At 44.8% G+C, this 27781-nt stretch overlaps 1 protein-coding gene across 2 annotated transcripts in view; it reads left to right on the forward strand.

Annotated features, from left to right (window-relative positions):
* Positions 1 to 27781, forward strand: part of IGF1R (insulin like growth factor 1 receptor) — a 308185-nt gene that overhangs the window by 235606 nt on the left and 44798 nt on the right. For both annotated transcript variants that reach the window (XM_060155809.1, XM_060155813.1), the window contains exons 3-8: positions 5658 to 5970; positions 9724 to 9872; positions 12600 to 12744; positions 21798 to 22012; positions 23916 to 24042; positions 25539 to 25777. In XM_060155809.1, coding sequence (XP_060011792.1) covers positions 5658 to 5970; positions 9724 to 9872; positions 12600 to 12744; positions 21798 to 22012; positions 23916 to 24042; positions 25539 to 25777 — 1188 coding nt within the window. The remainder of the gene's footprint in view (positions 1 to 5657; positions 5971 to 9723; positions 9873 to 12599; positions 12745 to 21797; positions 22013 to 23915; positions 24043 to 25538; positions 25778 to 27781) is intronic.

Here is a 27781-nt window from a genome sequence, read left to right on the forward strand (position 1 = left end):
AGTTAGCAGCAGTTCACCTTAATGCATAGTGATGCCTGTCTCTTAGGAAAGGCACCCTCTTTTTATATGGAACAGTGGTGTGTCCCTTAGGGTACCCAGAAATACCTGAGAGGACCCTATACCAGTCTGTATTTTGATTCAGAAACTTGACCTTATTTCAACATCCATGAACTGGTTCTATCCTTTAGAAATTATTTGGGATGTGTAAAATACATAGCTAGTGGGAAGCAGCCACATGGCAAAGGGAGATCAGCTTGGTGCTTTGTGACCACCTAGAGGGGTGGGGTGGGGGGGGGAGGGAGACTCAAGAGGGAGGAGATATGGGGATATATGTATACGTATAGCTGATTCACTTTGTTATACAGCAGAAACTAACACAACACTGTAAAGCAATTGTACTCCAATAAAGATATTTAAAAATAAAAAAGAAATTATTTGGTATAGAATGTTTGTGTTTTTTGAAGTTGTATGGCTAAGTGGCCCCTTTTCCATTTTTGTTCCCTGTGAAGAGGATGAGTTCTCCATCTTCTCTTCCAAAATATGCTTTTAAAAATAGTTTCTCTGAGGTAAAGATTGTTAAAGGGCTTATTGGCAAGTACAGAAAGAAAGGTTTTTAAAATCCCTAGAAAGAATTTAATAAATATAAGGTCTCAGGGAAGGAGGAAGAGAGTTAAAGGTTGATGTATGTGACTTTTTTTGCTGTCCCCCAAAATGAAGAAAATGAGCTTTTAAATGCAGTGCCTCATTTTTATGGGATTGTGACCCTGAACGAATCCTTTTAGTGTAGATGTGGGACCTGTGTTAGCTTTTCCAACAGTTTACATAGGCGATTGTTGTTATTGTTGGTCATTGTAAAAATTCCAATGAATAGAAAGATCTCATGGGCAAAATCAATTTGCTTTCTCCGCTGTGTATTTGTTAATTTATAGCACCTTCCATTTTCCTTTTATTTTTAAAAAGTAGAAATGCCTTTCATCATGCTAGGTGTGCTCCTTATTCATGGAAGCCAGGGAAGAAGTTCCCTTCCTTTCTCCCTTAGCTCTGTAATTGGAAATTTGGTAACTGTACTAAATTTTAAGTTTTGGCACTCGTGTGAAGCAGCCATCCGTCTGCTGGCGAGACACACTGCCCGGGGCTTTTCAAGAAATCCCTTAATAGTCCTGAACACTAATAATATTTATATACATTGAGATGAGGCAAAATTTACAGCGGGCTTCTGGGGCTGGCTCCAGGACTCTCTAATCCTGAACTTCCGCCGGCTCCCCTGCCTCCCTCCCAGAGTCCTCTCAGGTGGTGCTGCAGCCAGGGGAACACTGGCTTCCATCCCTGGGGTTTGTCCTCCAGCAAATAGTCACCTTTCTCTCCCTCTCCCCATCACAGCCCATTTTTTATTCCCCAAAAGCATTTGATACATGTTTGTGTACAGTTGCATCATGTGATGTAGAAGATTTGTGACCTTGATTTGTGATCCCTTTAAGAGGAATTGTTCCATCTTTAAAGAATAGGATTTTACCTAATTTAAGCTTAACTGAAATTCCTTCTGAAGTAGCTCCCATTGCTGAAACAAAACCCTAATTCCCTAGCCTGTGTGCTGCTTGTTGCAAGAACTGACTGACGGTGCAATTCTAGTAATGCACCTCGGGAGGGGGCGGTGGGGGGGGCGGTTTGCAATGGACCACTGCCCAGAGATGCTGTTTCAGTGGAATGGGGAATGGAATGCAAAACATATCTACAGATACTTTGTCAGGTTTTTTTTTTTTCTTTCTACTGGAAATGCCCAACATTTATGTTTGAATCTAAGCAAGTGCACAGGGGCATTTTCCTATTCTTTTAAATGCTCTTAGTTTTTAATACTACATTAATAGCTTTTTAATATTGATGTCTGCTACTCGTCATTTTATATAGCATTTTATTTAAATTGTAAGCAAGGAAAGAAGGGTTTTACAAGTAAATATTGTCCCCGGTTAGTCTCTGATGATGATCGTAAGATTCTTAATCAATTTTCCTTCCTCCAAACACAAAGCCTGGTGGTGGCTGATGGCTGATGAGCAGCTCCGGGGACTTCAGTGCTCTGAATGGGGTGTGTGCTCAATCGGCAGGTTTGTGCTGTGACACCGTGAGCATGGTTTCTACAGCTAGTTTCACTTTAACTATGTGAACCTCACAGATGTATTATATAACATGAACTTTGTAGGGACAGCATAACATTTCTCCTCTGGCTTCATCCCTCTTCTTTTAGCTCTGCCCCCTCTGGTCATCATAACCCTCTGTGTTGCTGCCAGATGACCTTTCAAATATGAAAATTAGACCACATCGCTCTCCTGCCCAAAAGCTTTGTGATGCCCATTATCCACCAAAGAGCCTAAACCCCTCAGACAGGCCTACAATGCTTCTTTGAGCTGCCCCCCTCCTCTCTCCCAGCATCACCTGTTACGAGACCCCTGCCATCTTCATGAGCACCCAGTTCTCCCACCACAGAAACTCAGTTGCTTTTACACACATTTACATGTGATTTCATCTGTGTTATTCTTATCCTCCTCAGCTTTCAGCTTTCAGTTCCAGCCTCCACACCTCTGTGAAGCCTTCCCGGGAACCCAGGTGCCCTGGGCAGGCTGTACACCACTACACACTCCTGTTCTTACCTGGTGTATTGTCCATCTCTTAAGAACAGGGCCTGGCACACAGGTGCAGTGCACATTCAATAAATAGTTGCTAAGTGGATGATTAAATGAAGGATAGGCGGACTTAAGTTCTCTTGTTTTTAGTTTAAAAACTTGAACTTAAGGGTTTGCAATTTTATTGCTTCTTTAGATCTTGGACATTGAAGTTACTTCTGTAATGGATATATTTGAACTTAAATAGTCATTTAATCTATGTGATTATTAGATTAAGTGTGAGATTTGAGAGTAAAGTGTGTGTGGTGTGTGCGTGCATTTACTGCAAATACACTAAGCTTGTACATTCAAATTGGTGTTATCAACTTCAGGATGATCCCCTTGGTAGACTGTATATGTATCCCAACATTTTAGGAGCTCCTCCAACAATGTACCTTTTTGGCGTGACTAGAGATCTTTACTCCTTGTAATCTGTTGGGTAGATTAGTTTGTGGAAACAGACAGAAGTCATTGAGAGGCAGTTCTGGTAAACAAAAATGACATAGACCAACAGGAACAGTCTTCTTCTTTGCTTATATTATACGTTGGCTCTGAAGACACTTAGTTGGGATTCATTCAGTTGCATCTAACAAATAGCAGGTGCTTAAACAAGACACAAGTTTATTTCTTATTCATGTAAAGAAATCTAGAGGTAAGCAGTCCAGGGTTAGCCTACTGGCTACACAGTCATGAAGGACCAAGTTCCTTTTATCATGCTCCACTGTTCTTTTTTTTTTTTTAATAGATTTTAATGAGTTGTTTTATTTATTTATTTATTTATGGCTGCTTTGGGTCTTCATTGCTACGTGCAGGCTTTCTCTAGTTGCGGCAAGTGGGGACTACTCTTTGTTGTGGTGCGTGGGCTTCTCATTGTGGTGGCTTCTCTTGTTGCAGAGCATGGGCTCTAGGCGCATGGGCTTCAGCAGTTGTGGTACGTGGGCTCAGTCGTTGTGGCTCGCGGGCTCAGTAGTTGTGGCGCACGGGCTTAGTTGCTCCACGGCATGTGGGATCTTCCTGGACCAGGGCTCAAACCCGCGTCCCCTGCATTGGCAGGCAGATTCTTAACCACTGCACCACCAGGGAAGACCCTCCACTGTTCTTTATGTGTCACCTCATGGCCCAAGATGGCTGCTTGAGCTTCAGGCATTACACCTGCATTCCAGCCAGCAATGAGGAGGAAAGATGTACCCCCTCTGCTTTAAGGACTCTTCTGGGAAGTTCCACCCCAAAAGTTTTCTAGCGTCTCACTGCCTAGAACTTAGGTCACTTCTAGCTACAAGAGAGGCTGGGAGATATAATATGTAACTGGGTGGCAAATGCCCAATTAAAAATCAAGGTTTTATTACCAAAATAGGTAAGAATAAATAATGGAAGGCCACCTATTTGTCTCAGCCAAAAATGATGATCAGATAAGAAACTTGCAAAATTATTTTAAGCCTGACAGTATCATGAGAATTTGTCTGTTTCTTCTGAGGTGATAGTATTCATTTGAATGTCCAGGTTCTGATACCTGTTTTTAAATGCACCTCTTGGCAGTAAAATAAGGTACTCCTCTATGCAGCTAGTGGATGTGTAAATTGGTACCAACTTCCCAGAGGACAGTTTGACCCAGCAAGGCTAACTCTGGAAATTGATTCTACTGAAATAATTAAGAATTCTCATGAAGATTGAGTGCTCATTGTACTAATAAAATGTTGGCAATAAATGAAATGTCTAATAGTAGGAGACTGATTATAACTTACGATACACTGTTATGGCATGCAACGCAGCTGTTAAATTATTGTCGAATTCACAGTATGTTATGCCAAAAAATGCTTTCAGAATGACTTGATCCTTTTTTATAGATATTTATATGTGCATGCACATGCGTAGGAAATGATCTGGGAGGGTCTCCATGGAGGTACTGATAAGATGACATTGTGATCAAGCGGACTAGATATTCTATGTATTTTCTTATCTATGATCTCTGATATTTTCATCTTTTTTTATTATAAAGAAAATAATAGAATCTTCACTAAATAATGCATGTCAGAGTCAATAATATACATATTTAAATAATTTTCTGTTGTTTTCCAACTCAAGGAAAAAGTAGGAAGCATATAATGCAAACCAGATTTCATATTTTGTTGACTTACACTTTACTGGCTAGTAAGGCGAACAGCCCCTAGAGTGTGATCCTTACAGCATTGTTATGGAAATAAATGCCAGCTCATCTATTTGGGACAAAAACTGTGGATCTCTTGTTTTTAGACACTGCTTTCACTTAACTTTAGCATAGAGGGAGTCAGGGTAGATAGTTTATAATATCCTATGGTCCTCTGGGATCGAGACACTGCCCACCCACCCACTTTCTTATATTTGAGAATTACCATCAGACATGGGGACTTCTCTGTGATATATTAGGTTGAGATATCATTGCTTATTTGGGGTAAGACCTTTGATGTGATACAGGCATGCACAAACTTTTATAAAGCTATTTTGTCAGCCTGAATGGTATCATCTTTAGCATATCCTAGTTTAACCATTTCAAAAATAAATGAGCATTTCTGCACACTAAGGCTTTTCAAGATATTTCAATAAGGAACATATGCAAAAATGCAGATTAAGTAGCACATATAATGCCTTCTAAGGTAATAATAAACTGTATTGTCCACATAGGGCTTCCACGGTGTCACGCAGGCCACAGGTAACCTTTCAAGATGGGTATTATTACCCCATTCTGTAGATGAGAAGAGAGGATCAAGGTCAAAGATGGTAAGGACTCCTCCAAGACCAAACATAGTCAAGTAGGAGAGGCTAGATATTAAACCCTGCTCACCTGACTCCAAACGCAGAGTATTTGCTCCCTGCCTTAATGAAATTCTCAATATGTAATACTGTTGATTCAAGTCCAATGCCCAGTGACGTTCCATTTGGGGATCGCGTTGTGGTTGATGGGTTGGATTGTGCCAGGTGGAGCGATCTGGCTCTCAGCCAGCCTCACACCCTGCCTGTCACCCACAGTGTGCCCGAGCACGTGCGGGAAGCGGGCGTGCACGGAGAACCACGAGTGCTGCCACCCCGAGTGCCTGGGCAGCTGCAGCGCGCCTGACAACGACACGGCCTGCGTGGCCTGCCGCCACTACTACTATGCCGGTGTCTGTGTGCCCAGCTGCCCGCCCAACACCTACCGCTTCGAGGGCTGGCGTTGTGTGGACCGTGACTTCTGCGCCAACATCCCCAACGCTGAGAGCAGCGATTCCGAGGGCTTCGTGATCCACGACGGCGAGTGCATGCAGGAGTGCCCGTCGGGCTTCATCCGCAACGGCAGCCAGAGGTCAGTGTTGGGGCCCGGGGGGCAGAAAGGTTGATGCTGCCAGTGGCTCCATCCGGGTGGGACCCTGGGGAGGTTAAGGGAGGGGGGCCACCGCAGAGGGCTGGTATAACTTCAGTTTATGATGACTGTAAGAGCAATGGGGAGTCTTTTTGGTTTGAAAGCCTACTGCCTGGCCGTTTGGAATTAAGTACCTGATTTGTGGGCTCAGGTCCCCGGAGGTCACTGACCCCCTGTGCACATGCAGGGCTGCCACCCTCAGCAGCAGGCCGGTGGGGGAGACTGTAGGTTGAGGTTTTCTCACCCTCGATGCTACTCAACACTAGACCAGTGAAGGCTTTGGGAGTGCGGGAAGGAAGACACGGCCAGCCCACCAGCATCCTTAAGGCAGTGAGCAGGCCTCAAAGTCTCTTAGCACTGGCTCCCGTCCTGCCTGAACTAGCTGCCGCTAAGAGCAAGCAGTTTGTTCCATCAGCACCTCCTACACACACACGAACCCTTCACCCTCCCTCAGTTTTCTCTGTCTCTCTCATTTTGCTTCCTGAACATTGAGACTTCTCTTGGGAAGCAAAGAAGTTCCTTACGGCAAACAGCATCCCTCTCGTGCATGCCAACTGGACTTCTGTGAATTGGTTTTAAGTTTTTGAAAAAGCAATGCCAGAATTGTTACAAAATACAGGACTATAACCCTGGAAGCAAGAGAAGACTAGAGATTTGGGGATGCTGTTTCCTCCTCTGGAGCAGAGCAGAGAACTCTTAGGAGAGAGTAATTCTGTTGTAATGGACTAAATGCCTACTTCGTGATTAGCACCAGAGGATCCTTACGTTTCGAGGTTCTTCAAAATAAAACTATTCTACAAATATAAAATACCATTGGAAAAGGAAACATTCATTTTGAGTATAACGTGTAACTTCCCTTCTGTTTGCTGCCTTCTGTTTCTGCAAACCTCATCAAGCAAGTCTTGGTAAAGGGGAATCTGTTTCTGGTGTAATATTTGGAGATGTTGCTCCTTCCATAGGCTTAACTTCAAATCAAAGGTAAAGCTCACATTATTTCATAAAATGAAGTGTAGAGCTTTCTACCTGTCATCATTTCTGTAACGGTTATTATAGTAAAAGTTACTTTAAATACTTTAAAATGGTAAATGTGCCAGGGATGCCAGTGAACTGGAGAGTATACATATTCCACCCAAAATAAGTATGCCACATTTTACTCACATTTTATTGGCAGCCCTAGAACTTAAAAAGGCTTTGCCAGTACCCTGGGCAGTGCCTGGAACCCAGTTAAGGCTCAGCCACAGTTCCTCCCCAGGGGTGGGGGCCAAGATGAGGCAGCTGGTGCATGGCCTTGGGTCATAACTTCTTTGCCTTTCGGGTGTGTTTCCTGTGGTGTCTGGAGGCATTCAGTCATCTGCAGCTGCCAGAGTAGCGGGCAAAGTGGGATGTGCTGTGCACTGTGACAGTTTCTTCTACTGTAATTCATTTTTCAAAGAATTGAGCTGTTATTTTTCCTACCAGTGCTTACAGTCTGTTCAAAGCTACAGATCTCCCTTTTACACTTTAAAATAAAATGCCGTCAAGAACTAATAAATCCCCCTCTCAGCCTTTAAGGGCTATTTGACCCTTACTTTAAAATATTTATTTTTTAATACTGTGTATACCAGAATGGGTTTGAGGACGCTTAAACTATCAACATGTAATCAGAGCACTTTCTTAGAAAAACATTTTTTTTTAAGTGCTGGATGATTCCTAGACATTTTAAGAAAGGTGTTTGGTTCAGAAATTGCTATTTGAATAAAATGTCAGGGGGAACTAAACATACACTTAACCTGCACCCCAGAAGTTACACTCCTGAACATTTACCACAGAGAAATGAAAACTTAGGTTCCCACAAAAACAGGTACACAGTTATTTGTAGCAGCTTCATTTGTAACAGCCAAAAACTGGAAACAGCACAGATGCTCCACAATAGGTAAACGACTAAGCAAACCGTGACCCATCACACCATGGAATATCAATCAACAATATAAAGAAACAAACCATTCAAACACACACAGCATGGATGGATCTCAAGGACATTATGCTGTGTGAAAAAAGCCAGTCTCACAAGGTCACACACCATATGATTGCATTTATATAACATTCTCAAAATAACAACATAATAGAGATGGAGAATAGATCAGTGGTTGCCGTGAGTTAGAGATGTGGGGGCAGGGTGACTGTACGGGTAGCACAAGGGAGATGTTTGTGGTGATGGGCTAGCTGGTTATGGTGATTACACGGGTGATAAGATGACATGTAAGTATATGCAGGCATTGTACCTGTGTTAGTTTCCTGGTGTTGATATTGCTTTATCATTATGTAAGATGCAACCATTGGGGGAACCAGGTGAAGGGTACGCAGAACCTTTCTGTACTATTTTTGCAACTTTCTGTGTGTCTGTAATTATTTCAAAATAAAAAGTGTTTAAAAAGGGAGGTGGGGCATTATCTGGTTTGTAGGTAAATTAGAAGCAATAAAAGACCAACAAAGAGTACTGAAGAAAAGCTGCTACCTACTCTAGACGTGAGCATGTTGAGTGTGATGTTAGAGAAGGGAGAAACCTCCGTTGCTATGGTTGGCTCAGTTCCTTTGGAAACCTTGCCTCCTGTTCTCCCAATATGAAATAAGAAAACAGTAGGAAAATTTTATTTATCTATAAGCTTTTAAACAAAACCCTTCATCTTTGCCTTAAATATGCAGTAAGGTTCGGGGTAGGGGTACTTAATGCTAAGAGCTATAACTTACACTGTTTCCTTGACTGTTTTTCACTTCATGAAGTTTGAACGATCATTCAAGAACCATCATGTAAATATAGTGGCTCTCCAATTCACCGTCCTATTACACACACATCCCATAATGTTGTATCATTTATTTGTTTGGAAGTTGACCGAACTTTCTGTGGTTCAGCAGCTGGATTAGTGTTTTGTCCACTGTTTCCTAAATAAGGGTAGGTAAGCAGGAAAAGTGCCAGCGTCACTCACTGGTCCCTGACTGTTGGTGGTTTGTGGCATGTTCAAGATTGCATGTGAAATAGGAGCTTATTACAAAGTAATGGAAGTTCCTTGTTTTTATTGTGTATGCAGCGAAAACAACGCTTGGATCAATTTACAAGTTTCTGCCAAACACTGTCAAGAAATTATTTCAGTTGTGCTTTAGCAAGAAAATAATGGATCTGTGCTATAGCACATGCCTTTTGGAATCCCTCATTGGACTTTGCTGGACTGCTGGCTGCAGGAGTTAGATTCCCGTTAGTGGCAGAGACTCTGCCGTCCCTTTGCTGTCCCTGTCCACTCTCCCCGTGGCTCCTCCAGGGTGTGCCAGCAGGGGCCACAACATCAGAGAACAGTTCTGTTCTTCTTGGGAACCCCAGGTGCTTTCTTTCTGCAAAGCTGTTTCTCCCACATGGGACCAGCTGGCTCACCAGTCCCAGCCTATGATACACACATGCCTCAAGGGTGTATCATGTGTTTTGTCTGGAAACAGGCAGCATGCTTTTCCTTTGTAGGCAGTTTCTCCTTTGGTTGCAATTTGAGTGGTTTATCCTGGGTAGGCTTGGGGATAAGAAACAGTGTGACCACTTGAATGCTTCCACCAGTTGCTTTTTGTAATGTGGACTGTAAAGACACCTAGAATAAAAGCGTATCTTTATGATTTTTTTTAATGCAAGAAGACAGACTCAGCTCTCTGTGTTTTGGGTTGGTTTATTTTCAACAGCATGTACTGCATCCCTTGCGAAGGCCCTTGTCCCAAAGTGTGTGAGGAAGAGAAAAAGACAAAGACCATTGATTCTGTCACTTCTGCTCAGATGCTCCAAGGATGCACCATCTTCAAGGGCAATCTACTCATTAATATCCGACGCGGCAGTAAGTATTCCATCTCCCTGGAAGAGAGGGCCAGATCTCTTGGTTTTCTTTTGTTGATGCTTTTCCTACTCATCCATGACTCACAACTAAAATATGGGCCTAGAAAAACAACATGGTGCGTAAGCCTCATGCTCAATGCCCCTCCTTTGAGTTTCCCTTAAAGATAAAAAACAGATTGAAAGGCCGTCTGATTTTCAGCCATTGGCACAGCATTTGTTTCTTCAGAGGGTCATCCCTCATCTTTCTTAAGTCACATCTTACGCAGGATACACACATCCCAACACGTACAAACCCCAGAATAGACCGATGGATCAAAGGTGTGACTCAGCAGTCTCCAGCCGGAGCCAAGTCCACAGAGCTTTAAGTCCAGAGTCTTGGTTACTTGGATATATTGAAGATACTGAGCAAGGGAAGAGTTTAATGATATCATTTTAAAATTTTATTCAGTCCAAAAGTGGCCAATCTCCAAATTTATTTCTGAGAACCAAAAGAGATAAAAGTATATGTATGTCATCATGCATTTAAAGCTTCGATCTCACCCTCTACAGGATCCCCATTATTTGCAGTAGATGGCTGGCGTTCCTGGTAATTGCATTTGTGTGAAGCATTTCCTGTTGACTTATTTGGTGATACTTTCAGTTCTGATCTGTAATTGACAAGGGCTTCTAGTAACGGTGCCTTAAGTTCTCCACCACTGGAACCACTTGGTGAAGGTACTGATAATTTTGTAAGCTAGGAGAAATATAAGAAGGAGTTGAGGCTGAAAGGAATTTTTTTCTAAATCCTTTTGTGAAGAAGTTTTTTTCTTTTTTTTTATAGTCTGAGGGGCAAAAATGTCCTATTTATTCTGCGCATTTACTTTTCCTTAATACTATTTGTACAATACGTGAGCTCTATTCTTACGGTTTAGAGATGGCAGCAACAAGTTTTCTGCTTAGTTCTTTTGAATTTTTGGATAGCCCTTGATTTTCACAACACCTTTCACTCCTCTACAACAGAGATAACTTTGTTTCCACACAGCTAGAATTTTCTTGCTTTCATGGTATTCTGCAGTTTTATTCTTTTTGCACTTACTAGATTTCTTAATTTTTAAAAAAGTTTTCCTCATTCCCTAGAACATATCCTTTAAATGGCTAACCCTTCTTTTTTTCTTATATTCCTATCCTCAAGATAAAAATTTAATCCACGAATTAAATCCATGGAGAAGTATAATTTGAGAAGGAATTGGTACATATTTGTGCATGATGATGAAATGTGTCTTCCAGTTTATAGCCATCACAGGAAATTGGTTAGACATCTCATTGGAAAGGTCCTTCCTCAGCCTTACTAGAAGGCATGAGTCCTGCCCCACATTTATTTATTTATTTATTTTTAAAATAAATCTTTCAGATTTTGACCGTGAGGATTTTTTTTAATTTTATTTTAATTTTATTTATTTATTGGCTGCGTTGGGTCTTTGTTGTGGTGCGCAGGCTTTTCTCATTGCAGTGGCTTCTCTTGTTGTGGAGTGTGGACTCTAGGCACATGGGCTTCAGTAGTCATGGCACACAGCCTCAGTAGTTGTGGCTCGCGGGCTCTAGAGTGCAGGCTCAGTAGTTGTGGTGCACGGGCTTAGTTGCTCTGTGGCACGTGGGATCTTCCCGGACCAGGGCTTGAATCCATGTCCCCTGCATTGGCAGGTGGATTCTTAACCACTGCACCACCAGGGAAGTCCCCCACCCCACATTTAAAATTCATGATCTTTTCCTTGAAACATCAACTGCAGGCAACCGCTAGTCTTTACAACTTGAATTTCTCCTTCATTTCTCTTGGAAAACCATCAAGCTGTCCATAAATGTAGGGTGTTACCCTGGAGGACAGTACACTTATTCTTTGAAGTTTATCAATTGAAAGCAAAAGAGAACCTTTTCTTAAGTAAGCCTTCACAAATCATACACAGTAAAATTCTGTTAGTTGAACCACACCCAATTCATTATAGTATGTGTTATAATTTTGGCATAAGTTGAAGTTTATGTTTTTTATTTACTATGAGAAAAAAATAGGCTACAAAATTAAAGGAAATACAGTTTATACATCTTGTCATTTTTACACATCTATTAGCAACGATGTTCCCAACTATTTTATATGTGTGAGAGTTATGAATGTGCATTGTAGAAAACGTAGAAGCATAGAAATGAATTTTTTAAAATTACCTGCCGATAACCATTGTTAACGTTTTGGTGCATTTTCTTCCAGTCTTAGTAAGATGGAAGCTTTAAATATAGATCCCTGTATCTTAGGAACTAGAAATGTGGCAAAGGCAGTTCCTAATGAGACCGAGGAAATGTTGTTTATTTAGTCATGCCCTTGTACTTTGGAGGCAGCACTGTCTGTTGACAGAGCATATTAAAGAAGTTCCCTAGATGTGCCCGCATTTGCTAATTGGCAGTCTGGTGTTTATGATATTACATTCTGTTAATCAGCCTGGGAGCTGCAGTACCCAGCCTTCTAGAAACTCCCCTTCCCTGGCCTTGGGGGCCCCATCCCAGGCGAGGGTGTTGAAAGCCAAGCTTAGGGAAACGCACTTTTGATAAGGGACAAGGGTCCTGTGAAGCCCGAGCACCTCAGTGGCACCATGAAAACAAGACCCGCACTGAATTGCTCTCCACACGCGTTTGCGAGAAACCAAGTGTGTCCGCCCCGCTCACGCTTAGTGAATGCTCAGTAACACGGCCCCCCTTACCGTAGACAACATCGCTTCGGAACTGGAGAACTTCATGGGACTCATTGAGGTCGTGACGGGCTACGTGAAGATCCGCCACTCCCATGCCTTGGTCTCCTTGTCCTTCCTGAAGAACCTTCGCCAGATCCTAGGAGAGGAGCAACTAGAGGGGTAAGTGCTCCAAATTTCACAAGCTGACATTCTCCCACCACAGAGTAAGCAGCCTGCATTTTAAAGTTCTGTGTTTCTAAGGGAAGAGCCCTTTCTCATTAAAAAGAAGAAGTGAAAATGACAGCAGTGCGGGCGCCCTGAGTGAGGACCCACCTGCTCACATGGGGTCTCGTGTAGTCACAATTCTCCGTCCTCAGGACTGCGTTGTGACCCATCCAGGGTTACGTGTCTGACTGTGGCCAGCAAAGCAGCAGATGGGGCTGCAGTAGGGGCTGTTTCTGCCAAAAGCACTGGGAGTGGGTCTGAAGTGCTTACCTCTCCATGAAATCATCATTTATGGGTCCCTTATCTGCCTCAGGGTGCTGTAGTCCACTACGTAAAAGCCATTCCATCTTTTCAGATGTATTAGAACATCAGAGATTTGGAGGCATGTGAACAGTTCATTTTGTTACAAAGAAATCTTGATTCACAGAATTGTTTCTATTGATCAGCTTGTAGGATTTGTGCTACTCATAGAATTTTTGCCTTCTGCAGAGACGTGCTTTGTGATAAGGGTTTTAAACTAGCCGGAGGCCTTTCACCAGAGGAGGAATAAAAGCGGGTGCTTCCTGCACACGCAATTTCTCTCCAGCACTTAGCCCAGGTGTTCCTTTGCGTACGTGCTTCTCTTCACCGACCCGCCCCCCCTTTAAATACAGCTCTTGCCTGGCTTTAAGCTAATGCTTTGAAATAAAAGGAGACATCCATTAATGAGTTAATTCCTTCTAAAGAGAATTTGGGGAAATGATTTAGGAAAGCAAGAGGTGGGAAGGTCATGAGAAAGGTTATCCTTGCTGATTTATGTGCCCCGACTGGATAAAGTTACCGCATAAGGGTTTCCTTACAGCCTTCCTGCTTTTTCTCAGACTCACTCTTGGTCAGTCTTAAATTCTTAAAATTCCATCATCTGATATAGCTAAAGAGAGAGGGCAGCTCTTCATTCCATCCTTGAAAAGCACACTGTCCTCCCTGCTGGGAACACTGATTCTTTAGAAAAATGTCTTTCTTTTGGCAAATCCAAGGAGGCTGCCACTGTGCCCAGCCCAAGTGTCCCAGGTCACCGACATGGCAAACCGAGGCTCTGCCAATTTGAGGTGATGGTGTTACTGTTGGTTGTATTAAATTTTAAAGTGAATTTTAGCACAGTTCTTTTATTTTTTTTCCTCCAAGTAGGTTTGTGTTTCTGGAAACCCTGGTGTTGGTAAGCACTTTTGCTTTGGCGTATTGATACCTGCAAGTTTTCCTGCTGCTTGAGGATACACATTCTTTTTTTTTTTTTCCAGGCTGAGCAAGTGATATACATAGAGGGGAAAGCTAACAGGAGAGTTTAATTCATTTTTATTAGGAATTATTACATAATGTGCCTACCTTTCAGTTGCGTGTTAACTAAAAGTATTAGGCACTTGAGTGTAGCTGAAAATTAAAGTGTGATTTATTTTTTATTTTTTTATTTACTGTTTTTTTTGGGTTATGCGGGCCTCTCACTGTTGTGGCCTCTCCCATTGCGGAGCACAGGCTCCGGACGCGCAGGCCCAGCGGCCACAGCTCACGGGCCCAGCCGCTCCGCGGCATGTGGGATCTTCCCAAACTGGGGCACGAACCCGCGTCCCCTGCATCGGCAGGCGGACTCCCAACCACTGCGCCACCAGGGAAGCCCAAAGTGTGATTTTTATTTGCAAGAATACTTATGATGTATTTCTCATTACCTGAATCATGTGTAAAACCCAAAGTCCCAGTGGGGTCTTCTTACAGATGTATGTCATTGCTTAGGTGTTTGGGCCACTTCCAAGCTCAGCTAAGCTTCAGGCCCCTGCCCTGCTGATAGTACTTTAGATGTCAGTGAAGGGCAATGGTGAACCTGCTGCTGGTTAGTAGCCCTTGTAGCTCTGAGGATTCTGGGCTTCTAGCCTTGGATTCCTGCCTGCCATTGTTTGGAGGCTCTCTCTTTAGATAGAGCTTGAGAACCTTGCCTCTCTTGATGGGAGCTGTGTTCTCTGAGCTGCCTTCCTCACCCATGACCAAAAATGTATGGGTCATCCTTGCTTGTGATGAAGACCTCTACTGGCTTTGTATCAGGTGTGACCAGTAGCAACAACTCAATTCTGTATTTCTCAGATTTAGGAAGAGGGTTAGGTGCAGCCCCTTTGCCTACTCCCCTCACTCCTGTAAGAAGGGAAGAGTCACACAGATACAGAGAACAAACTAGTGATTACCAGTGGGGAGAGGGAAGGAGGGAAGGGCAATTTAGGAGTACGGGATTAAGAGGTACAAACTATTACATATAAAATAAATAAGCTACAAGGATATATTGTACAACACAGGGAACATAGCTGATATTTTATAACTATAAATGGAATATAACCTTTAAAAATTGTGAATCATTATGTGTACACATGAAACTTATATAATTTGTACGTCAACTATACTTCAATAAAAATAAATAAATTTTTTAAAAGAATGCAAAATGAGCTATAAAAAGAGACAGTCTTCTGCTCAAACCTGAAAAAAAAAAGAAAAAAAAGGGAAGAGTCAGAAGGGAGGAAGAGAAGAAAGGTAGATGATAAATAGGTAAATGCCAGCAGTGCCGAGCAGAACTTGCAGAGTGCTACAGGGAAAGAAAAGACACATGCCATGGGCATGAAAAAGAGTCAGGTATCTGATTAAGAAGATCAGACAGGGGACTTCCCTGGCAGTCCAGTGGTTAAGACTTTGCCTTCCAACGCAGGGGGCGCGGCTTCGATCCCTTGTCGGGGAGCCAAGATCCCACATGCCTCCTGGCCAAGAAACCAAAACATAAAACAGAAGCAATATTGTAACAGATTCAATAAAGACTTTAAAAATGGTCCACATCAAAAAAACATTAAAAAAGAAAAAAACAAAAGAAGAAGAAGATCAGACAGGCTTCTGAGAAGAGGTGGCTTTGAGATGGGCCTTGGAGGGTTTCCAGAAACAGCAAAAAGCAGAGGGTAAAGAAAGGCATTTCAGGACAGGCGGCAGCAGCAAAGGCAACGAGTTGGGGCATCCTGGGACCTGTTTGGCAAATAATACTGGAGAGGTAGGTGGTATGAGAATTATGTAAGCTGTTATGCACCCAGGTATGGAGGTTATAATTTGGATAGGCAGTGGAACCTTTTCAGGGCTTTTGAGTTACCAGAGTGTCAGTAGAACATTTCACTTGAGTGTGCTTTTGGTGTAAGCCAAGATGACTTTTACCCCACGGGTTCCCACACTTTGCTATACATTAGAATCATCTGGGGGCTTTTAAGAAATCCTGATGCCCAAGTTGCACTCTGTCCCAATTCAATCAAAATGTTTGGGGGTGGGATCCAAGCATCATTGCTTTTCAAAAGATTCCCAGGTAATTTCAATGTGCAGCAAAGATTGGAAACCACTATTTTACCCCTTTATTCCTTCTCAAAAGTATATTCCCAAAGCCCTTTGATTTTTTTGCCTAAATATTTTCTTGTCACACTGTTCCTTAAAGTATGATTTTTCTTGTACCTCTCATAACCAATGAGAATATAAGTAAGTGCTTCCATTTGGTTCAGTGGGAAGAAAGTTTTGTGGCCTTTTGTTTTGATGGAGAACAGACAAATTTGTAGTACCGAGATCCTTTTTATGTGTTACCCTTAACTTTCCAAACTGGAACTGAGACCCATCTCCAAATGTCTCCTGAGTAGCCCAGGCCACGCAGTCAAGTCCAGAGTATGAAATTCAAGAACGTTACCTGGAGTAGACCTCTTAGTCCTCGCTCACAGTGAGCTGATTCTGGAATTTGATGTCCAGGCTGGTGACAGACATAGGCAAAATCGCATCGGAACAGACAGCAGGGCTGCTGGTCTCTGGAGAAAGAGGCCGGACAACATAGGCAGTCTTCAGTTTGTCCAGAAGAATTCGGATGGCCAAGGCTTCTTTGAGGACATTACTCTGTGTAAGGTGATGTGTTTCTGGAGTAATAACCTTAGACATTAAGAAGATCAAGGTTGGGCTTCCCTGGTGGTGCAGTGGTTGAGAGTCCACCTGCCGATGCACAGGACACGGGTTCGTGTCCCGGTCTGGGAAGAGGCCCGTGAGCCATGGCTGCTGAGCCTGCGCGTCTGGAGCCTGTGCTCTGCAACGGGAGAGGCTACAACAGTGAGAGGCCCGCGTACGGCAAAAAAAAAAAGATCAAGGTTGTGCTATTTTGGAAAGAAATGGATTTTGGAATACACATGTACAAGATTCCTATGAAATGGCTAATTTTTAAGCCCTTGAATAAGAAAGAGAATATTTCTGTTCTCTGAAAAAATTCCCTTATTTGAACAACCGTATTTTGTGATTCATCAGATAAATGAATTAAAATTTCACATTTGTTGGTGCCACCAAGGATTGTTGCCCTGAAAAGAATAAGAGTAGATGGAGGTGGTGGGTTATAAGAATTGGAATTCTTGGATGCAGTTAGGCATCTCTGCTCATGTTCCCACCACTTGACTTTGCAACACTTTGTGCTTTATTCTGCCTTCTTGCAACTCTAAGATTAGGTTGCAACATGGCTATACTTTAACACTTCTTCCAGACTTCCAAAAAATATACACTCAGACATGTGATTCAGCAGTTCCAGGCTCTACCCCGGTATCTACCCAAGAGAAATGAAAACATGTCCACACGAGACTTGTATGTGATTGCTCATAGCAGTGTTATTCATGATACCAACCCCCCCCCACCACCAAAATACCCCACTGGAAACAATCCAAATGTCCATCAGCAGATAAATGGATAAATAAAATGTGGCACAATTACTGCCCAACAATAATGTAACAACATGAGTGAACCTCAAAAACATTAGGCTAAGTGAAAAAAAGCCAGACACAAAAGGCTACACATTTTGTGATTCCATTAATATGTGCTTTGTAGAAAAGGCAAAACTATGGAGGCAGAAAGCAGATCAGTGAAGAGCTGGGGATGGAATTGGAGCTTGACCACCATCGGGAATGAAGAACTTTGGCGTGACGGAAATGTTCTGAAAATGCAGCGTGGTGATGGTTAGACACCTGTGTGAATTTACTGAAGCTTCTGGAACTGTACACTTATAATGAGTGAATTTTTTTGGTAGATAAATTATACCTCAGTAAAGCTGTTTTTAAAACCCTCAAAGAGGAAACGTTTTCAGAGTATCTGTTTGGTGCCTAGTGCCACTTGAATATAAATTCCCACCCTTGCTGAACCTCCGAGGCTGGTGTAAATATTGAACTTTGGGGGAGACTGGATGTGGTATAAAGCAATCCGTTGCAGACAGGTTGGAGGCAGCATATGTGAAAAGACCAAATCCTGCATCGGTTGCAGATGGCTCGACTGCTAGAGACAAGCCCCCATGTGCTGGGTTCTGATGCCACTGAGGGACCGCCCAAAAGAGGCCATAGTTTTTTCTCTGAGAAATGAAAGGGACTAATGATTTTTTTTTTTTCCAATTTGTCAGCAAAGTTTGGAAAGGGGGGAATGTCCCTTCCTGCCCCCATGTTCTGGAGACCCCACCCTCAGCCCCATCTGTCCCAGGTGGGGAGAAACCAAAGAAATACCTTGCCTAGAGTTATTGCTTAGTGAGAGTGGAGATGACGCTCCACCCCGATCTTTGGATTCCCACGTGCAGTGGTCCGAGCCCTGGACCCGGGGCTGTCTTCTAAGTACCACTCGAATCCTCAGCACTTTGCCTTCCTTTGCTTCCCCATCCTTCCTGCCCTTCATTCGAGCAGGCGGGGAGCTGGTGGTGTTGACAACTCAGAAGTAGGACAACCCTGAGATTGGAGCCATAAATAAAACAGTTAGGTGTATAGTATGTGCTGGGCGTTTAGAATATTGATGCAGATAATATATAGATGTCCTCAAGGAGATAACCTCCCACATTGGTCTACATTTTGGCAGATGGGGCCCACCCAAGCATAGAAACAAACATTTTTTGCAACCTTGAAGAGAGCTGGGGCCAGGATACCAATATAGATAAAACCCAGGCACCACGGAGCCTGTGTAAGGGACAGAAGAATAAACAGATAATTTTTTTAAATATGTTTTGAATGTAAAGGCAGCAGCTTAGAAACAATTAGGAAATCACATTTACAGAATAATTGACTTAAACAGGCATTTCCTTTAGGGAACAATAAAATCTAAGTGTGTATATGTGTGTGTTGAAGATATGCAGACAAGTTTCTGCCTTTTACTGTCTTTTAATCCTTACCTGATCGTGGAAGGAATGTGTGGGCAGCCGGGCCTCCAGCTGGGGTTGGGAAAACAAGAGCAGTATTGACAGGCAGCTCGTGAATGGCTTGATTATCATTGTGTTGAGGGTTTCACTTTTATTTTTCTGTCGCTTACACAAGCTCCATAACGCCCCGGTTTTATTGATATTGGTATCCTGGCTCCAGGCCTTCTCAGTGTTGTAAAAAAATGTTTATGTTTACTGTAAAAAGATAATCTTGCTTTTCAAAGTGATTAGTCACATACACAGAATTTCAGTGTGCCTGCCATTCATTTGTCAAATTCCTGATTTATAATTCATGCTCCCTCCCCTGGGGAGAAGCATGTTTTGTTCAGAAGGTATTTTCGGTGCGGTTATGTTCTCTGCTAGTGAAATTAGTTTACTAAAATAAAAGCTTCGTCCTAGGTTGAGTCAGCAATTTGACCTGGGTAATTGGCCTTTACTCCCGGCCCAGAGCTTTCTGCACCAACAAGGAGATTTTGTCCCATGTGGCCTACTTGGGAACCTGGGAGCAGCCAGACCCACGGGGTTCGTGTTGATGCCGCAGAGTGTCCTTCAGAGCTGGGAGTATTCTGAGGGCAAGAATGGCCTATGATAGGAGACATCTGTCTCCACCTGTGAACCCCTCCTCCGGTTGTATAACTCTGCAGACACCCCTTCTCCCAGCAGCATCACCTGCAGCCTGGCAGTGAGGGAGCAGATGGTGGGGGGGGCACTGTGGACCCCACCTTCCACCTGCCACACCACCCTCCTGCACACATGGCCTTGTGGTACGTAGCCCAAGTCTAGATTCCTTTGGACAATGTCTTACATTCCTTTTCCAGCAGATGTTGGGGAGTGAGCTCTTGCTGAAAGGAAAGGATTTGTTGACTTGCCAGTTTTTGTCACCTGGTTTGGTGGCCGTGAATGTGTCGAGGCCTCAGGTGGGTTTGTGAGGAGCCTGGCTTAGTTTCTGAGGTGCTGCCTCTGGACTTATTGGCTCATTGCACCCCTGTGTGGGCAGGATCCCCACCCCCAGCACCTGCACCGACGTGACCTGGTGCTCGTGGAGGGGCTGGGCTTCAGGCTGGGGGAGCAGATCCCACCTCAGCTCAGTAACTCCTCCTGGGCCCTTAAAACCGACAGGGAGCTCATATGACACCGTTTGTGCCCCTTGTTGTCCAATAAGTGAGTAAACGGAGCTACAGAAAGCACTGAGTGACCTGCCTGTGGCTGTGCAGCTCATAAATGGCATTGATAGTCCTGGACCCCTGTCTCTGAATGCCTCATGAATTCCTGGGGAAATGTACAGGTGGGCTTCACAGCACTGGAACCATGGCTTTTGCTTTGCTCTCAATGAGTGAGACTCAGGCTGTGGACTGACCGGCAGGTAGAGTCCTGGTAGAGGTCCTGGTCCGGGTGTAAGTGAACCTCACCGGATGCACAGAGGTGCCCAGTGGACACCACCCGGGGCAGAGGAGGTCTCTGGGCTTCTGTCTGAGCTGTCCCGGCTCTGGAAAGAAGGTTGGGATCCTTTCCTTCTCTACTGTTTATGTGTTGGATCCCTGAGTGGGTCCTAGACATAACTCAAAATGTGGCACCTGTACTTAGACTCAGTTTTGTAGAAGGTGCCTGAGTGAGCCCCAGAAGGAAACAGGCTGGGGGATAGGAGGGGGAGAAGGGTCTGAGTTCTGTGGGGAGCAGACCTGTCAGCACAGAGGACTCAGATGGCATCTGTGACCCTGCCTGCCTGGTTTACCAACGGACCCAGACAGAAAGGACCTGCAAGGCTCTTTCTCCAGACACCAAGCCGGAGCTGTCTGCTCTCTTGCCTCCCCGAGTATGGGTTTGTCTCTGGGTGGCCAGTGTTAGTGGTTGCCGATGCTGGCTGTCCCCCCACCTCTCCTTCAGAAGCAGCTGGGTCTACTGCTTCTGCGTCCACCCACTGGGAGCAGGACCGATGTCTGACTTGGTCGGCTTTGGACCCCCAGCCCCTCGGTGGTGCCCAGGGTCTGTTAGAGCAGTGGTTCTCCAAGTGTGGTCCCAGCATCACCTGGGCGCTAGTTAAAAATGCAGATTCTCAGCCCACCCAGACTTCCTAATGAGAAACTCCCGGGGTGGGGCCCAGCCCTCTGAAAATAAGCTTTGTGCACCCTAAACTTGTTGGACATTGAGTTGCTGTTGCCTGGATGGGTGGCCTGGGGGAATGCCCATCGGGAGCCATTTATCTTCCCCCACCTTCCCCGAGGACTTCGGCTCAGGCTTTTCAGGGTGGGATGAATCTGGAGGAGGGAGCTGACCCAGGGTGGGTTCACCCCCGAGTCTGTCTCCCTGTCCCATTCTCTCTTCTACACCGTCATATGCTGCTGACAGCACGGATGGGATGGGATTTACCCCCAAGGATAATGGCAGACTTTCTACAGCAAATTTGTAAGCTGTTCCGGTTGAGTAGCAGAGCATATCTGTTCTCCCATGGACTGATTTCAAGCTCATTGTACGTACTCTGCTTCAGAGAAATAACCAGAGGCATTTCTAGGGAATGATTTCAGTAGCATCCTCCAGTGTGAGAGGCATTATTGTTGGTAATAGGGGTCATCAAATTAATTAGTGTTTTATCTATTTGATATTGTCCTTGAATCATATTGTTGTTATTGTTAACAGTGACTATTCTTTCTTAGATACCATTAATAACTACATCTCTTACCCGCAAAGGCAGTGTTTTCTGGAGCCTTGTGGCGAAGAGGCACAGCATGGGGTGTCTGGTGGCAAAGGGCAAGGGTGCTGATGCTGATTTCTGTGCTTCTAGGAATTACTCCTTCTACGTCCTCGACAACCAGAACTTGCAGCAGCTGTGGGACTGGGACCACCGCAACCTGACCATCAAAGCCGGGAAAATGTACTTTGCTTTCAATCCCAAATTGTGTGTCTCCGAGATTTACCGCATGGAGGAAGTGACGGGGACTAAAGGGCGCCAGAGCAAAGGGGACATAAACACCAGGAACAATGGAGAGAGAGCCTCCTGTGAGTGGACCCTCCTCCTATCTACACAGCAGCTTCCGTTCGTGGCCCCCTCCTTGTTTCATATGGGGCCTCCTTAATGAGCACTTTGCTCACACGTGGATATCTTCAAAGGCAGTAGTGGGGCAGATTCATATTTGTAAATTTTCCGTAGCATCTATTTGTGTGTGCTAAACATTTGTAAATGTGTTCTCACTCAGATTTTAAAGAGGTGCTTACAGAATACACAGAGTTAAGTGTCTTTTATGCTCAGGCACACGGTTGGATTATTTTCTAGGGGAGAGCTGGTCCTGTCCAGCCCCGGGAGGGAGCAAACCCGGCCCTCTGTCTCTGGAGCGGAGGGGAGGCCAGGGGCCCCCGTCCCTGACCTGGCCTCCACCTGGTTCCTACCACAACATGAAAGGTGGAGGGAACCTGCCTCCCTGGATTGATACTGCTTTTTAAATTTAGAACAATATAATTATAATCTTACACTGGTTATGCGACTTCTGCTTTAAGGTTTTGCCTCTGAGCGGTGAGTTTCTCACCTAACCCTGTATGTAAAACTGCTTTTAAAAATGGTGTGGTTCTGTGTGGCTGGATCAAGTTATAAAAGTAGTCTCTCCACCATCGGCTTTTGATAAGGGACAGGTATTAGAAAAGAGTAATCTACGTGATCCAGGGTGATTTGCACGTGCGCTCACGGCGCAAGAGAATCTGCGAAACCGGCAGCATTGGACTTCGTTTTGCTGGCTCTGGATTTACCTGGTAGACACTCGAGTTGCTCAGGAAGAGTTTTTAGAGTCGAGAAACCAGACGCAGAGCTGAAGGGCCTTCTCCCTCACATGCCGCGCCATAGCCCTCACCACATTCCCTGTTCAGACCATAGCAGAAGCGTTTGCAGCAGAGTGCTGTCAAAGTGTTTTCCTTAGAGTGGGCCAGTCTGACCTGTCAGGTCATGAATGCAGTAGCCATTTATTTTCCCTTGAAAATGAAATCATGTTTCCTCTCTAAATAACACTTTAGCAGGAACTGCAGCGTTTTTTCCATCTCAATCCATCACGTTTTGCCCCAGAGACTTCTCAGTTTTTAACTGCCTTTAGCCTCTGTTTCACCTGCTGAGGGTGCAGTGGGAGTCGGGCAGACACGGGGGGAAGGACAATTCGTAGGAGAGCTTCGTGTCTCCACGAGGGAGGCAATCATCAGTTCTTCCCGGGTTCTCATCACAGTTTGAATCAGGTCCGGGAGCACGAGGGGGCTCGGGGCAGCATCCCCATCATGCCTCACCAGCAGAGGCTTCCTTCCCACAGAGCGCAGAAGGCTGTTCCAAGTGAAATGGGTCCGATCAGCGCTCAATCCATTCCCCGCTGCGCGTCAGCGCTAGCTGGAGCCGCCAAGGCGTTCTTGTGTCCTTGCACAGGAAGGTGTCGATACCGCGTGCGGACTAAGAAAAGTTCCCCTCTGTGGCACAGCTGTTCTGTTACCTGTCTTTGGTAATTTGACACAAGCGGGCAGATATCCACAACTGCAAGACAGGTGTCGTCATGTCTAAGAAGAGTCCACCCAGCATCAAGGTCCACTCTCACCTTCCCCAGCCCCTTGGGTGGCCCGCATCTTAGGGAAGAGCAGAGACAAGGCCACCTTGCTCCATCCAGAGGTCCTTCTCTTCAGGTTAGGAATCACTCACAGGTTCACGTCCAGGGCCACCAAGTGTACTAAAACAAAGGACCGAGCCCCTTGGAGGCCACGTAGCGCAATGTTTGGGTCCTTAGTAGAAACAAGAAAGCCACTGAGAAGTCCAAAAAGGGGCTTTGCAAGTACAGACAGCTTTGGGGGAGAGGGCCACAGTACAGGGCAGGTGACCTCTCAGACACGTGGAGGGAAAGGACATAGATGGGTGTCACTCATGGATGTGCCTCTGCCCCAGGTGAAAGTGACGTCCTGCACTTCACCTCCACCACCACGTGGAAGAACCGCATCATCATCACCTGGCATCGGTACCGGCCCCCTGACTACAGGGACCTCATCAGCTTCACCGTCTACTACAAGGAAGCGTGAGTGTCTGTGCTTGGTGACGTGTTGGCAGGGCTTCATCCTCGCCACCCTCCTGTCTGTCACGTGACATCCATCACCGCCAGTGACAGCTACAAACAAAGAAGTGTTAGCTTGAGGCCTTTCCTTCTTCAGTGGGTGATTAGAGGTGCTTGAATAAAATAAGTCCAAAGGGGAAAACTTGTTTTGTGGAGAATTAGGTCAGTCCAGACATTCATGAACGGGGTTGGAGGGTCTGGTTGCAATATCATTGCAGCCTTGGTCCCCCTAATCCATAGTCTGGGAACACCCCTCAGGATGCCCGGCTCCCCTTGAGGCGACCTCCCAGTGGGTCCATCATCTATTCTGGTCACTCTATCTGTGGCCCCTCCCAAGGTGTGGCCTTCTGCTCTAGGTCATAAGCCCTCCAAACAAGGGACGGAGAATGGAGAGAGACTGACCTTCATGTCTCAAACCTTTCAGAATTTCTCCCAAAATCTACTGGGGGCTTTTCTTGTGCCTTCGGAGGATGTTTGCCTGCCTGGGCAGCCAGGACGTCCCTCCAGATGGCAGCTCTTCTTGGTCTCCCCCTTCCTTCCTGTGCCTCCTGTATCCAGGTGGTTCCCCCAGGCCTTTTAGTCACCCTCCTCACCCAGGTCCCACCTTGATGCCATAGGTCCCTTTCCCAGGTGCTTGGCTTCCCCAGAGCTGGAACCAGAGCCACCAGTGGCAGCATCTGGTACCCTTTGCCCCTGCTGGAGCCGGGGCCCTGGGAGTGCCCTTGCCATGAGAAAAGCAGGATGCGGGATTATCAGGCATTCACTGTCCCTGCACGTGGGAGTCACTCATCTTCCATCACAGCGACAGGGAGGGGTGTGTGAATGTCTGTTTCGGAAGCCAGTGTCTGTCTGGCCCTTTCATCTGAGAGGCGTGGAATCCCTGCCCAACTCCGCATCTGTGCAGAATCATCATCCTCTTTAACAGTCTACCAGTGCCCTGACAGTGACGTTAGTGTCTGAGATAATCTGGAAACTAAATATTTGAATGTTATCAGATACTTAAGCAATCAGAATTGTTTGTGAGCGTATTAGATTTTAGAAGCTGTATTTGAGAAGTTGTTTTTCTGTAGCAAAGGCATTTTTCTCCAGAAGTTATTCTTTATCAATAATGATGTTTGCATTAAATGACTACGCTTGTTTTTTCTTAATGGTGAAAAAATGGGGAAGAGAGAGAAAGAGCATTTGCGTATATTCTTAAGGAGCAGCATTTCCAATCCCAGTAATTATGGAACTTCCTCTTCCTGAGGCAGAGGGTTCGATTCTATAGTGTGTACAGAACTGTGAAACCTGGAGTCCGGTGGCTTAATTTTATTCTTCTACAAAGATCTAATTGATGATTCGTTTTTATCTAGAATTCCCATTATAGAAAGTATGATGTGGGAGGCCCTGGGGGGAGGTTTCTGAGAGCTTTGATGTCAACGGCCTAAAACATTCTCTGAGCTTCATCGATTGTGTTTCAGACCCTTTAAAAACGTCACAGAGTATGACGGGCAGGATGCCTGTGGCTCCAACAGCTGGAACATGGTAGATGTGGACCTCCCACCCAACAAGGACGCGGAGCCCGGCATTTTACTGCATGGACTGAAGCCCTGGACACAGTATGCCGTTTACGTCAAGGCTGTGACCCTCACCATGGTGGAGAATGACCACATCCGTGGAGCCAAGAGCGAGATCTTGTACATTCGCACCAACGCTTCAGGTATTCACGCACCATCCCTGCCGTCCCACGCCTCGTCAGCTCAGGGTCCTCACTCATGACAAGATGTAGTCAGAGGGCTGACACTGAGCTGTGCCTGTTGTCTCTCCCTGTCCTGGGCCAGTCTGTCTTTTATTTGTCTGTCTTGTCAATATATAATACTGTATCATATTTCTTTCCCACTCCCTAGCCTCTTCCAGGCCATCTTCTGGACTTGGTACCATCTTCCATTATCATTCTGACTGTCCTGGACCAGTGAGCTCAGGTCCTCCAGGGTGCTGGGTTGGTTTCATTGGGAGACCCAGACTGGATACGGTCCTCTAAGGCTGCCCTTCTTGTTTATTTGGACAGTTGGACCTCTGGGAACTGAAACCCTGGTTGTTGTTCCAGTTACCTCAGGTGGCTCCCTGGTTTCTCACCTTCGTCCTGTAGTGGCTAGGGTTCCAAGAAAGCAGACAAAAGTTGAAAAACATGAGATGAACCATGTTGTGGACATTCCAAGTGTTCACTGATGAAAATGTGCCTCCTTCTCCCCGATCTCCGTTTTCTAAACCAACTCATTTCTCAGCTCCAGAATCTGGAACTAAGGAGAGCAAACATTTGTGTATATTTTCCAAGTATATAAAAACCAGGTTAGAAGTAGGGAAATGCACATCATTTTAAAAGGCACTGATAAACATTCTTTGATGATGGCCATTGTTACAATACATAGGCTGCTGTAAAATACGCATAAACTGGCACGAGATGAATTTAAATGGCAAAGAGGGTGAGGAAAAAATGTTGGTGGGGAAATCCTTTTGCTCATGTTCTCCTGCCCCCTCCTCCTTTCCCCTCCCCTCCCCTGTTCCATCTCTATGATCCTCTAAGTGGCTACTATCATGTCACTGATGGCACAATGTTTATATCAATAAATGTGACACAGGCTTCTGATTCTAGGCCTGGGATGTTGTAGCAGAGGCTCAAAGGCAACACAACAAGTTGTTCAGCCTAAAAACTTGCAAGTGATTCATTGTAGCTAATTTGGGGAAAATAAAAGTCTTCCTTTGTTAAGACCAATTCTTAAGAAACTTGTTTCCTTTCACCAAAAATGGAAAACAAAGCACAGTACAAATTGAGTCAGTTTGCTCTATTTTGGCGTCTGTCCTCACAAGTGGTAGGGACAGAGACTGACTTGGTCCATGGCCTAAGCTTTTTTGTGACAACTGTTATTGAAACATCTAGGGGTGAGCTGTGTGTTTCTGAAGTACTTATTCTAGGAAGCACTAAAGTGGCCTAGCATTCAGTAAAATGTTTTCCGAGAAAAAGTTAGTATTAGTCATAACTTTTTCCTAAAGTGTCCTTCCTTACAAGTGTTCAGACCCTTGTGTATAAGATTTTGTACCTTAAGCTTTTAAATTTTAAAAGCAGCTTACATGGCCATTATGCTTAAGTGACATACAATGAAGGTGTCTTTTGCACTTTGGAAAATCTACCAAAATTGATGCTTTTTTCTGAACCCAAAGAGAATAAGATTTCAGTGGTCCCTGGATGCATTTGCCCTTTATACACAGTTCAGCTCCAGGTTTGGGTTTAGGGGCAATAGTAAGTAAATATTGACCAGATTCTTATGCTTTGCCTGTAAATCAATGTTCTTTTGCTGGTAACAGAGTCCGTTACTTGAAATCGGGGCTTTATGTGTGTTCGAGGTGTTTTTAGACTGCTTCTCATAGTTATGACTCCATAGTTCCATTGAATCATGATTATACAATCAGTAGATTTACTGGCCCTTTGCACTACTTTTTCCTCCAAGCCCCCCCATACACTCACTCTCTCTCTCTCCCTCTCCCTCTCCCTCTCCCTCTCCCTCTCCCTCTCCCTCTCCCTCTCCCTCTCCCTCCCCACACACACACACTCTCTCTCCCCAGCACCCTTTTTACTTCCCCCTTTCATTTTGGCTTTTTGCCATTTTTATCAGAGATTCAAAATCTCAGATGAAATGCAAGTCAGTCAGTTTTACCATTTGCTGAA

The sequence above is a fragment of the Lagenorhynchus albirostris genome, chromosome 1 (genome assembly GCF_949774975.1).
Source record: "Lagenorhynchus albirostris chromosome 1, mLagAlb1.1, whole genome shotgun sequence".
Classification (NCBI taxonomy): domain Eukaryota; kingdom Metazoa; phylum Chordata; class Mammalia; order Artiodactyla; family Delphinidae; genus Lagenorhynchus; species Lagenorhynchus albirostris.